Source organism: Manis pentadactyla, chromosome 4, assembly GCF_030020395.1.
Source record: "Manis pentadactyla isolate mManPen7 chromosome 4, mManPen7.hap1, whole genome shotgun sequence".
Taxonomy (NCBI): Eukaryota; Metazoa; Chordata; class Mammalia; order Pholidota; family Manidae; genus Manis; species Manis pentadactyla.
The window spans coordinates 158,885,583-158,899,321 of record NC_080022.1 but is presented as its reverse complement, the minus strand read 5'-3'; the positions used below and the strand labels follow the sequence as shown (position 1 = coordinate 158,899,321).

The following is a 13,739-nucleotide window of genomic DNA, read 5'->3' as shown; positions in this document are numbered from 1 at the left end:
AATGTTTATAGACTAATAGCTAAAAAGTGGAAACAATCCAACTGTCAACTAATGAATGGATAAACAAAATATGGTGTGCTCATACAGAGGAATATTAACTGGCCATAAAGAGGAATGAAATTCAGATCCATGCTATAATGTGGATGAACCTTGACAACATTATACTAAGTGAAAGAAGATAGTCACAAAAGACCATATAGTTTATAATTCTGTTTATACAAAATGTCAAGTTTAAGCAAATCCATAGAGACAGAAAGTAGATTAGTGGGGATTGGGTGACTGATACTAGGTATGTGGTTTCTTTTTTGGGGTGGTAAAAATGTTCTAAAATTAGATGGTGTGATGGTTGCACAGCTCTGTGAATATACTAAAAACCACTGAATTTTGCACTTTGAAAAGATCAATTATATGGTATGCGAACCATATCTCAGTAAAGCAGTTATATACAGAATTACCTTACTATGTTGAAATGTAAGGTGGGCCTCCATTTCCTTAGTGAGAAGATAAAAAGAAGTTTTTGCCAGCTGGAGTGTCCTGCAATATACCTGGCAAGTCAAAATTGTCCTCAAAAAGGAAGGCAAAGGTGTGCAGACCTCATATTTTAGGACTCCCCTCACCGTTCCTCACCTCACTCTGAGACTGAGGATAAAAGCACATAGTGTTTTCATGACAGTGGGGACAAGGGTCTCCCTCACGTCATTTTGCCCCCCATTCTCAAGTCTCTCCAGAACAGAGACTGTGGTCTCTGCCTGCCCAGCGTGCATTCTCTTGCTCCTCATAACTGCACATGGGTTTTTCTGCTGTCAGCTATGCCCCCTCAATCTCAGAAGGTCTATCAATCAGAAGGCCCTTGACTTCCACAGCCAAAAAGTAGATTTGTGAACCAATTTGTCTAATCTGATGTCCTTCTTTGGAAATTTGAATTGAGAATGGGGCAGCTGAAGGCAGACACTGGTGATCTGTCCCACTGGGCTGTCCTGAGGAAACTGTTCCATGGCTCCTGCTCCCTGGAGTCATAGGGGATACCCTGGTCTTGTCTTTTTCTTCAGACAAGTCTTGCATCCAAGAACCCTAACTTGGTCTTTAAGATGTTCAAGGGCTGACAAATTCCATATTGTTGCCTTGGTTCTCCCATGGCAGGGGCAGGGTTCTTCAGGATTGTGCAGACCATGAAGGAGGAAGACACCTAATTTATGAGGACTCATGACCTGGAAACCATCACTTCCACTGGAGTATCTTCCCTTTGGTTTCCTCTTGGTGACCATTTGCTTTAATATTCAATTGAAGCTCAAACATTCATTGACTCTTAAACTATGTCAAGGCATTTTGTTAGTTGAAGGAATACAAAAATGAACAAAATGATCTCTCAACTTTAGTGGGTGGTGGGAATGTAGAGAAATGTTCTCTGAATTCTGAGTAGATAGGATACAAGGGTCAGAATAAAGAGGTCATTTAAGCTTGGCTAGAGGTGGAGAAATTTCTGTGACCCACAGAGTAGGTACCCTTTGTGATGAGTTATTGAAATCTGAGAACACAGACTTTGGAACTGACAGGAACATTATAGATCATCCAGTCGTACATATTCCAGATAAAGAAATCCAGATTCTGAGATGTGAAGTGACTTGACTAGAGCCAAATTTGGCTTAGAACTTGTTTGACTCCCAGTCTAGTGCTCATTTCACTAGTTCCCAGTCACATGGTTGACCTTGGCTGCTCCTCCAGGCTTCAGGGCACTTGGGGATGAGGAGGGTGGTATTTGGGACTCGGCAAATGGTGGCCTAGGGAAGTATGTCTTGCAAAGCCACCCATGAAATCCACAAGGTTTGGGGGCAGATTCTAGTAATTCTAGTCACCTTGCTTTCTTCCTTAGGTTCTCCCATTGGGGACTTGGCAGAGGAGACTGGCACCAGGGTCTGCACTGCAGTGGGAGTGGCAGTGTGTATGATCCCACCTTTCTCCATCTTCCTGGAGCCCTTGAAGCAAGTCAGTGGCTAAAGGGCTTGGTGAAATGACCTCTGTCACTACCATGGTCTCTTTCCTCTGGGTGACCCCAACAGCTGAGGTGGGAGAGCCATTGCTTGTCTTTACCTACTAGATGTCAAGATATCAGCCAAATACCCAGCAGAGAGTGTGAGGAGGAAATCAATTCAGAAATCAGACCTGGACTTTCCCCAGGGCTGACAATGATTTACCTTAGCTAGCAGGAAGGGCCCAGTGTAAATAGCAAGTGTTGCTGGTTCCAGGGAAAGAGACCCAAGTGCCCTGGCACGGTAGGCAAAGAGATGGAGTGTCCTTCCAAGCTGTATTTTTCAGCCATTAATGTAAAGTTTGTAATTGTAAAATTTAACCAATATTTATAGAGAACTTCCAAGTTCCAGGAATTGTATTAGGTTTTGCAGCCCACATAAATGAGACCAGATCCCTGTCTGCAAGGAACCACAGACAAACTTAGTTTAGACTGACAAGTTTAATAAGATGTGGTCAGTGATAAGCCCTGGACGTTACCAAAGCACGGAAGAGGGGTATGCATCCCACCTGGAATTCAGGGAAGGCTTTGTAGAAGACGCTCAAAGGAGTTAGCCAGGAGAGAAAGCCACAAGTGTCACAGGCAAGAGAATCATGTGAACAAAGGTGTGGAATCTGGGTGTAGGGAAAACCCAGGCAGCTGATAGTGATGTCAGAGCATGAAGAGGGAGATGGGAAGTGTGGGGAGATAAGGCAGAGAGGCTGGGGTGTGTGTATGTGATGGAGAAGATAAGTTATGGGAAAGAGCATGGAAGTGCCTGGGAGATTCATATTTTAGATCACTGCAGTGTGGCTTTGGGGAGAAGGAGCCAAGAATAGGGGCAGGGAACCAACTGGAAGAGATGATGAATGCCTGTGCAGGGTATTCATGAGAATGAGGCATTTGTATGCTAGAAGGCATGGACTGGAGGTGGGTGATGATGGACACATGGTAAGGGAGACATACAAATCCAGGGGGGGTTGCAGGTTTCTGACTTGGTGCCTGGGTGGATAATGGGACCATGAACTGAGATAAGAAATACAGGGAAGGGATAAGTCTGGAAGAGAGATGTTGATGACGGTTAACCGTCATTAATCATTTATATGGGCCTGGCATTGTGCCAAAAGTTCATGCATTTTCTCTTAATTCTAAATTCTATGAAGTAGTTATTATTCTCAATTTAGAGATGAGGAAAATGAAACTTTGAGATGTTAAATAGCTAGGCCAGATCTGCCCAGCTGGTAGAGTGGTGGAAAGAGGTTAGAATCCAGGCATTCTAGATCCAGAGCCAATGCTTTTAACAACTAGGCTTTACCGTGTGTGTATGTGAGGACTCTTGAAAAGCTGGCAGGACACCCACAGTAGAGAAGTCTGGGATTTAAGGGGGTCATCAGGGTCAGATTTGGGTAAAAACCAAGAATGTGGATGAAACTACTCAAGCAGTGGCTGAAGCACAGTGCCCTGGGGGAACCCTCAAGATAAAAAGATAGCCAGAGGGTAAGAGGCCCACAGATGAGACAGAAACAAAAGTCTCCTCTGGTTTTTAAATCTGAAGACATGGCTCTGCTCTCTGGACAACACATAACTAGGCAATCATCATGAATGTGTAGTGGCACCAAATAAAATGTCCATCACATTAAGCCAACATGTTAATTATAACACTATGTTGCATAGTAATTATCCTAAACAGTAAGCATTTTACATAAAGAGCAGTAAGTAGTATAGCGCAATGTCCCAAACTGTCCTGTGGAATAGCAGTCCCTGGAGATGTTAAGAAATGGAGAAAAAAGGGCTGTGGAGTCCAATAAGCTAAGGAAATTCTGGTGCAATTCAGGTAGAGCACTGAACCCTGGGTTTATACCTTTTTCTTTTCACTGTTAGGAGACTGGGAAGTGCAATGGCTAAGGGTGCAGGCATAGGAACAGACAGCTTAGGTTGAATGCTGCCAACTGACAAGCTGGTAATCTTGGGAAAGTTACTGAACTTGTCAAAGAGGTACTTTCCTCATCTGTAAACATGGATAGTAATATACTCCCCATGATTGTTTCAGAGATTAGATGCAGTAATACATTTGAAACACTTAGGATACAGCCAGGCACAGAAGGCTCTATAAATATTATTATCTATAAGACATATATTATTAACAAGTCTCCCTGATATCCTAGAGTTTAGTCCTTGTCACACACATTTCACACCCACCCACCCATATTTCTTAAAAGTCAAAAGTCTTAGTTTTGACTCTTGTTAGTTGAAGTTCTCTATGTCCCTACCTCCATCCCACAACAGCCAGGACTGGGAACGACCCAGTTCTTGCCCTCCTCTACTGTAGGGTAGGGGACCAGAGAGGAGGATTTATATTCTGGCAGCATGGCCTTAGAAAAGCTATCTCTAGTTCATAGGTATCTTTAGGTACACTCAAATAAAGGTGTGTATCTTTTGGGTGGACATTGGCCTGTACCAGGGCACATGGTTTAGCAAGTGGACTGCAGGCTGTATTTTAGCTCCCACTTGTTCCTTAGGCTGAATGCCATTGTATAATGAACAATCTGTACAACCATTCATGGTAGTTCTGACCTTCAGGCCATATAAGAGGCTGGAAGCTAATGACCACTGGAGAAAGAGGGTTCAAATTCTTCTCTTAGTAGTCCAGGACATTAGCTCTCCACAGCCAAGTGGATAAACCCCCTTCTTCATCTCTTCCCTCCCTTCCCACATGTACCCCGCCCCAGTATTCATTTACACAGAGGCTGACATCAGAAGGGGGTGAGGGGATACCTCAGGCCTTGCCCATTTCTCTGAAATCCCAACTGAGGTTGGGAGATAACAGAGCTGTGGAAAGCAGAAATGGGAGGGAATGATTTTCCAGGTTTCCCCTGACACATAATGAACACTAAATTATGATGCTACAAACCAGAGCAGGCCAGGGCCACAGCAAATCTGACTTCCCGACCATGGTTTGGGGCAGTGAAGGAAAAATGGTAGGAATGGGAGCTTCTTAATCTTCACTTTGTGGCCCAAATGCTTGGCTCCCAGCAGACTCTCACCACCCCTTTAAGTAGACACTGCCTTTGTAAAACAGACGAAGAAAAAAAGCAGGTGTTTCCTGTTCTTTTCTGGAGGTAGGAGGGGAGGGCAGGCACTCTCCCTACACTCTCCAACAAGCTGCCTCTTCAGCCACCAGACTGCTGTCCAAACCACCACTCTTCAACCTAGAAGTCAAATCCCACCTCGCCTGTGGTGATCTGGCAAAGGGCCCTTCGCTCTCTGTACTTAGGTTCTCTCCTTTATAAGGTTGGGGAATATGGATGGGATGGATTCTGAGGCTCCTCACAGCTCTGACAGGCTACAGGTTCTATTCACTCCCCCTCCAGTCCGGTGTAACCAGATAGGTAGGGCGAATGACCAGAAACGGCTTACCCTCTAGCCCAGGGGCCTATCCCAGGGGCTTATCCCAGGTACCAAAGACTAACCTTTCTCACAGCTCAGCTTAGGGTCAGCCTCCATTGTTTTTGAAGATAAACAGCAGCTGGGGCCTCAGCTGGGAGTTTTGGTTCTGTGGCCTTGAGACTCAGGAACAAAGGCTGAGCTGAGTGGTGAAGAGACCTTTCCTGAATGTGAGGGAGGGGAGCCCTGGGGCTGTTTAAGCCTTTACCTCTCTACTGAGCTGGCCTTTCTTCCCCTTCGTAGATTTAGGGGGAATGGAAGGGGGTCCTGTCTTTTCCTCTCACCTCCTTCCCCTAAGGTTAGTGTCTCTACCCCTTTCCCATCTGCTCCCCAGGTCTGAAACCTCCATGCCCCTCTATTCTTTTTGGGATTGGGGTCTTTATGCCCCTCCCTCTCTCTGAGCCTCTCCCCTTCTTTCTTTCCAGACTTGGCCTCTCCAGGCCTGGGCGGACGGGTATGCATTCCTCTTTTTTCTCTTCTTAAGGCCACATCTCCCTCCCCCAGCCCTTTCCAGCTCCCCGTCCCCACCCCCTTCCCCAGCCCCGAGGCATTGTGGGAGGAAACAAGATGTGGGGCGAGAGCGGCGCGGGGAGAAGCCCGCAGTGCGGGGCCGAGCGGACGCAGCCAATGGGGAGCGTGGACGGCGGCGCGCGCGGCGGGAGGGCGGGGGCGGGGCGCTATTTCAGCCGGGGCCGCGCGTCGGCCGCCTTCAGCGGTTGAGCGGAGCAGACCTGCGAGACGCTGTCGCGGACCGGGCAGGCGGGCGGGCGGGTCGGCGGAGCGCGGGCGGCCGGGGAAGCTCGAAGGGGGCCCGGTGGTGGCGTCGTCGAACGCTCTGCTCTGCCCGGGGCTGCGGGAGCCGGACACCGCGGCCGCGGCGGCTGCTGCAAGAGGAACCCAGGGGACACTGCCCCTGCCCGCGTCCTGCCTCAGGCCATCGCTATTCCTCCGGGGCCCCGCGTGGACTCGCCTCCGTGAAGGTGAGCGGTGGGTGGGGGCGTCTCCGGGGCGGCGGCCCAGCGCCCTTTGTGTGCGGCCCCACGCGAGGTGCCCCTGAGGCCTCCTTTTCCTACGCAGGCCTCGCGGGGCCCGGAGCGGGGTCGACCCCGGCATGACGCCCCCGGCACCCTTCCTTCCGGGGGCTGCGCCACCCTGTGCCTTCGTGACTCCCGGGGTGCGGCTGTGGAGGTGCCGTTCCCCTACTGCCTACCGGGAGTTTCCCTGCGCTGCGTGGAGACCTCTGGTGCCTGGGGCCGAGGGAGAGGGGGTGGAGAGGGCTCGGGCGTGACGCGGCTCCTCCTGCCGCCACCGCCACCCTCTGGGGCGTCCTTTCTGCAGCGAGGACGCCCAGTCACTCCGGCGCTGCTCCAGGCCGGGCGGGGGAGGGCGACTGACCAGCCGGGGCGGAGGTAGGGAGGAGGATGCTTTCTCATTACCCAGGTGCTGGCCTTCAGGACCGCAGATCTCTGGAGCATGGGGTGGTGAAGGAAGATCTGAAGGGAGGAAATATTAGCGTTTGTGTGTGTTGGGGGCTGGGGAGGGCGGTCCATGTCATTGGAAGGCTTATAGACTTTTTTTTTTTTGTCGCAAAACGTGATAGAGGATGGGGAGCTGTCCTGGAGTGCCCTCTGCTTTTTAGAGGAGCCCCTGGCTCTTGACTGAGGCAGCTGACCTGGGCCCTCTGATCATCCTTTTATCTGGAGGTCTAGGTCCCTTGCTTTTTTTCCCAGGAGGGAGGGGCTAGGCTGGGCACCTCCCTGTCCTTTCCTCCCTGGCACCTTGGACAGGGGAGATTGGGGCTAGGCCTCACCTCTCAGATGCCTTGGGGGGCCAGGGGTGAAGAATCGAGGCATTGTAGTCACAAGACCAACGTTATGTAACTGCAGGCTCTCTCCTGGAGAGTAAGGTGGCTTTTAATTATTGTGATGAGTTGTTCGTTTGAACTTTGGGGATGAGGCAGTGGAGCAGGTGAGCAAGCTGGGGAAAATGGGTTCCAGTTTCATACTTAGAACTTCGCCATTGGTAACCAGGCCCCACCCCCACCCATGGGTTTGTAAATAGTGCCCCCTTCTGAATGGTAACTTGAAATAGGCCACCTGGTGACAGGTTTTCACCAGGCTTATAATATCAGAACATTGTCGTTTCACTGCTATTGCACCTTTGCTTAAACCCATTTATCTTATTTCAACCATTGGTTTTTAAAATGAAGATGTTGGTTTGCCCAAGGTCATAGAGCTAGTCAGTTGAATGACAGGGTTCTCTTGTCTTCAACAGGCCAATGCTCAGACTCCTCTTGAAGCTCTGGGGTGTGGAGGCAGAGGGTGCTGGTCTACTGACCCTTAGCTCCGCTGGCCTGTGTTGAAGTGAAAGCATTCTGCTTAGTTTGAATGTGCCAGACAAAGGTGCCTTAAATTCAGTCAAGGACTGTGGCTGACAGCTGGCATGCATGCATTCTTTGCATTCGGTTCAGGCTGAAGGAATAGTCTGAGTTCTGCTTCCCTTAATGTCCACCTAGCCCACAGGGTAGTGTGGACTGAGATCAGGGTGGTCTGGAATGATACCAGGCATCTCTCTTTGAACAGGCTGGCCCTTGTGTAGCCTTGTTTCAGACAGCTGGAATGACAGCAACTTTTGTCTACTTTGCTGGGCTACAGAGTGGCTCTTTGAGGGGTGGGGGCAGGTTGTTACTGTTCTGTGTGATGAGAATGTGGTCAAGGACAGAGGATTAGATTTTGTAGCTCATCTCCTCTGTTATTGCAAAGTATCTCACGTGCTGTAGACTGCCGGGCAGGTCCTGGCCAACCTTTTTGGGATTCCTGTCATCTCTTAGGAAGGGACAAATGCAAGGCCTACTCCAGAACTCTGGTTGCTATAGGATAAATGGCTTGAAACAAAGCTGTTAGAATAATTATAATTCCTCATCTTTTGTTATCTCTGTCACCACTGGGCATTGGTGGTCTGCTGGTTTGTGAGGGCCAGAAGGTATTTCAGGTTTTTGCTATCAGGGGCCAGAAGGTATTTCAGGTTTACAGGCCATACAGTCTCTTGCAGCAGCTCCTCTACCCTTATAGCATATTCCTATAAAACTTTATTTACAGAAACAGGTGGCTAAATCTAGCCAATGAGACAGATCCTTATCTAGACTGTCTTTGTTTGCAGATGTTCTCATATAATCTCAGTTAATCCTTACAACAACCCCTGATGGAGAGCTATCCTCATTGCTAAAATGGAAGTAATCAAATGCAGAAAAGCTAAGTGACTTGTCCAAGACTTAAAGAGTTCATAGTGAGGACCAAAAGTCAGGCCTGGTCCATTTCCTTTCCACTGTGATACCAATGATGTAATAGTGGTCATTAAATGTTACTACTTATTGTGTTTAGGTGTTATGTCACCTGGTTTATCCTCAGGTTAACCCTGCAGTCTCCATTTTAAGATAATGGCATAAAACCACAAAGCTTAAGTAAGTAACTTCCCGAAGGACACAGCTAGTAGGTGATACATTGTAATATTTTGGTTATTGGTGCTATTCAAATACCAGAAACAGATAAATCTAGAGTTGGGAAACCCTCATTTTGCATATAATAAAAACTGATGGTTTATTATGTCTTACTATTTACTTTGTATTTCCCAGGCTTGGGAACCATGCCTCTGCTAAGAGCTTAGGCAGTCCTCTGCCTCATGGCTGTGTTTTTGGTTTCCCTCACCTTCTATACTCACCCCCAGCTGAGGCTCTAAACCCAGCTGCTAATATTCATTGCCCAGAGCATGGGGTTGTCAGCCTCACCCCTCTGCTTCTTCTGCAGTGTCACGATGTCTGACCGGAAGGCAGTGATCAAGAACGCAGACATGTCTGAGGACATGCAACAGGATGCCGTTGACTGCGCTACGCAGGCTATGGAGAAGTACAACATAGAGAAGGACATTGCTGCCTATATCAAGAAGGTGCACTGGGATAGCTGTGGCTAGTGGCCTGGGGAGGATGATAGGTGGCTAGAGCTGGAGACATAGGAAAGCTGATGCATTCAATGCACACAAAACCCAGGAGCTTGCAGAGCAGAAAAATTAGGGAGAGATTATTAATTGCCAAAGCATTCACCTTAGGAGTTCTTAATAGGAAGTCTGCTGGGGTGTGTGTGAGTGTGTGTGTTTACAAATAATTATGTGACTGCAAGGACTCTGAGAAAAAAGCTTAGGATTAAATATAACTGGCCCAATTCACAACTATTAAGAATGAAGATCAAGGATACTTTTGTGGATAACATAATATATACAAAATTTCAGAGACTGCATCATTTAAAATGGGATGTCTCTATAATAATCCTTATTATGTAAGAGGTTTTCTTTTCTTTCTCTTAAAAAGGACTCAGGTACTGCATCATCCCCTTCTCTCTACCTCTTTAAGAAAAGGATGGGCTTGAATATATAATTTTTTAAATGAATGAGCAATAGTGGGGCAATAAATAGGTTTAATTCCTGAAAAATACCTGAGTGAATGGGTGAATAGATATGTTAAACAGTGAGGAAGCAGCTGAGCTAAGAGTGAGAAGTGGGACCCAGGGCCCCTGAATTCCCAGTCAGGAATCCATGTCCACTGGTGATATAGTCCCAGTCTTTGATATTAGCTTTGGTATCCCAAGAAGGGTGCTAAGAGTATTGGCATTCTGGTCCATAGAGGTGGTAGAGTGTCCTTGAGTTTTACAGAACTTTACTTTCCTATCCAGATGGGTAGGATAAGAGGAAACTGGAGTCCTGAGAGACTTGGTATGTGTGGACCCAAGGGGTACAGAGCCAGCAAGTCTGCTGGGGATACTTGTTGGGTTCTTGCTTAGTGATGGTCTTGCCTAGGGAGAGAATTCAGGATCATGGACTTCAGAGCCATAAGACTCCTTAGGTTATATCTGGTCCAGCTTGTTTTGCTGATGAGGAAAATGAGACCCAGAGAATAACTATGGCTTTCCTGTTTTCCAGAGTATTGAGTCAGGATTAAAGCTGGGTTTGGTGACCCAGGCCTTTTGCACTGTTCCCTAATATCTCTTAGAATCATATGCTATGGGGGCTTTGAAGAAGCCAAAAACAGGTTGTATATTGAGCACCTGTGGATCAGATCCCAGGGTTGGCAGCATTGCTTTACCCATGGTGAAGGGGCTGCTGCCCTTTAACAGCCATGGCAGGATGCATCTAGAAGTAAGCCATCTGTTCCTGCTGCGTCCATGGGTGGCTGGGAACTGCCTTCTAATTAGGTCACGAGGTTTCCTAGGTGGCTTTGGTGCTGAACTTGTGCCCCGAGAAAAGTGAGGGAATTGCTTTGATCTCATGGCTGAGGTCCTTGTTCTGCTTTCAGCTCACACAGTGCCTAGTACACAGGAGTGCCTTTAATGGTTGCTTACACACAGCTGGTAATTCTGACATTGGGTCCCCATTAGGCCTGGTGTCTTGGTTTTCGGCATGTGTAGATGGCTAGTTTAGTAATGTGGGAGGCAGTGGGTGTGAGTCAGTAATGCTGCTACTCTTGTTTACTCATAGTCTGTGACACTGGAGTGGTACTATATTCCACTGCTTCTCTGATTCCCTTGTGGCTGAAGAATCAGAGGGTAGGCTGTGAGGTAGGGTAGCTAGAGAGGAGAGATGATCAGGGTGTCAAGTGCTAAAAATAATGAAGCCTTTGTGGTGTTACATTGTTAATGAGGGAATGAGTGTCCTAGCCAGCCTTAGAACCTGAGCTCCTCAGGTTCAGGGAGCTGAGTCCATGAGCTAGGTAGGGGTGGGTTCGGGGTAATAACTAATCAGACTCCCATTCTGATTTTTCATCCTCCAGCTGTCCTAATCAACTTTTTTCTTTCCCTTTTATTCTTTTAGGAATTTGACAAGAAATATAACCCTACCTGGCATTGTATCGTGGGCCGAAATTTTGGCAGCTACGTTACACACGAGACAAAGCACTTCATCTATTTTTACTTAGGTCAGGTTGCAATCCTCCTCTTCAAGTCAGGCTAGGCGCCCGCAGTGAAGGTGTCAGTGGCGGCGGCAGCAATGGCAAGCAGGCGGCGTTGCTGGGACTGTTTTACACTGGGGCCAGCATCAGGATGTCCTCTCCAATGGCTGTGCTACTGCATGGACTGTATACTCGATTTCATGTGTATGTCGCAGTAAACAAAACCAAACTTCTTTCTGTTTAGTTGCCTGGGGAAGAAGGCTGCTTTATGTTTCTTTTTCAAGACTTAAACATACTATTTTGGTTGTATTGCACTAGGAAATCTCTCCCACCCTTCCCTCTTCTCTTTCTCTCCCTATACAAAATAAAAAGCCCTCAACAAAGCCTGTAAGACTAGGAGGGCTGGGGAAAAGAAATAGGTTTCTGGAGGTGGAACTAAAACTGTGCAGCTGCCTCTTTTGTGGTGGTGGGTGCTGCTTTGGGAAGACCAGAGAGGCTGTGGGGATACAGTGTTAGGACTGGCAAGGAGAGAGGGATAGGAAGGGAGGGTAGGGGGATCTAGTACCAGGGAGAATATTCCACTGAACTGTGATTCCACGGCTTGGGGCAGAGGGTGGGTGGATTCTTCAAAGGGCCCTGAGACGTGCTTGTCTATGGCATGTGGGAGTGGGGAGCAGACTTGTCTTGCTGTCTTTGTCAGAAGAGTTTCTAAGTAAGGGCTGTGTCTTTGTGGATTACCATTTATTCTTCCAGAGTTTAGGGTAGGAGGATGTTGGGGGTAAGATTAGCTTGGTTTTTTCTTTTCATTCTTCTGTCTGCTCCCTTAGCCCTCAGTTTTTTCATTCCTCTGGAGCGCTCGTAGAGCAGCCCCTGTTTGTTGGCTGGCAAGGGAATTTCTGGTGACTGTAGTTCCTTAGTTAAGTCTTAGCAATCAAACCAAATCAATGTCTCCCTTGATACTCCTCTGTGTGTATGTGTGTGTGTTTTGGTTTGGGGGCAGGGGTGGGCAGGACAGTGTGGAATCTCTAGGATGTATGGGTGGATAGGCAGCACAGTTAGCTCTAAGTGGGCCTTTATGTTAAAAAACCTCTGGGGGTGTCTGTTTTGGGGGTAAAAACTGGTGTCATCCTCCATCAGCCATCTGGCCCAGATAATCTGCTTTTGCCCTATGGCCATCTGCTCCCAGGAAGGCTTTAGAAGGCTAGCCCACGGTGAGGTGGTCATGCTGCCATCTGCCCTGGAGCTGGGTGTCTGGAGACGGAAAGTGACATTGTGGACAGTTGGAGTCTCTTGTGGGAGGTAGGACTGGAAATGGTAAAGCGCTGTGAGGGGATTCTGGGCAGCTTTGGAGAAGGTTGGTCTTGGCAGTGATGAAGCCGGATAGGGGGTAGAGTAGGGCCCCCTAGTGGGAGGAGATTCCAAGGAGGATGCTGGGGACATCTTGTCTGTTGATCAAACGGATGGGGTGGGGGTGGGGTAGGGGGAGTCATTGCTGATTGAGCTGCTGATTCCTGTAAATTGAGTTCAATTCTCTCATGTGTAGGGTTGACATGGGTGGGAGGGGTGGGTTGGGATCCAGCTCATTCTTTTTTTCAAGTCCATCCTTGGTGGGGAGGCAGGAGAATGCCCCCTCCCCAAGCCTTTAATGTGTGCTGAGCTTTCTTTTTGATGCTGATGGGTGGGTAGGGACTGGGATGGTGAGTGAGTTCCCTATATCAAACCCTTTGGTGGGCAAAAAATTGAGTGCTTGATTTTAGGTTTTATTTTTTTATGAATGTCCAAATCAGTTTCCCCCTGCCTTCCCAGACTTGTGTGGCCAGTTGAAAATGTCTGGTTTGTGTTCATCTCTCCCTCATTTCTGGAGCAAGGGCTGAGACCCTGCCACATCTCCTATGCTCTGCATCCACGCCTCTTTTGGACATTAAAGGTTGATTGATGCACTTGTGAACTGTTGGGCTTCTTTGAGGTACAGGGGTTGGCCTGGTGGTGGTGGCATCACACATGGGTGGGGGTAGTGGGTGTCCAGGGTGGGAAAGAATGAGGGCTGAAGAGAGAAGACCAAGGAGAAATACACTGATTGGCTTGACTCAGATCTTAGTTGTAGGGCCTAGGCTTGGCCCTTTAGGTAGGGGGGAAATAACCAGTAGCGCTCACCCACAGGGTTTCTTGGGTCCCTTGGTGGAGATGCCCAGGTGAGCCACATATTGTTGGGTCTTTGGTATAGTTGGGGCTGTCTTTCCAATTTCCAGCTTGGGCCCAGTATGGTAGTTTCCAGGTCTGGACCTGGTGGAGCTTGGCTTCTTAGAGCCTTTAGCCAAGCTTGTAGCCCTTCTACTACTCTATGATTCCATGAGACTT

At 48.1% G+C, this 13,739-nt stretch overlaps 1 protein-coding gene across 1 annotated transcript; it reads left to right on the top strand.

Annotated features, from left to right (window-relative positions):
* The first annotated feature begins 6,211 nt into the window (after positions 1 to 6,211).
* DYNLL2 (dynein light chain LC8-type 2) lies at positions 6,212 to 13,329 on the top strand. Its single transcript, XM_036879670.2, has 3 exons — positions 6,212 to 6,429; positions 9,253 to 9,391; positions 11,306 to 13,329. Exons 2-3 carry the CDS (start codon positions 9,260 to 9,262, stop codon positions 11,441 to 11,443), a joined length of 270 nt encoding a protein of 89 aa, XP_036735565.1. The 5' UTR covers positions 6,212 to 6,429; positions 9,253 to 9,259; the 3' UTR covers positions 11,444 to 13,329.
* The last annotated feature ends 410 nt before the right edge of the window (positions 13,330 to 13,739 follow it).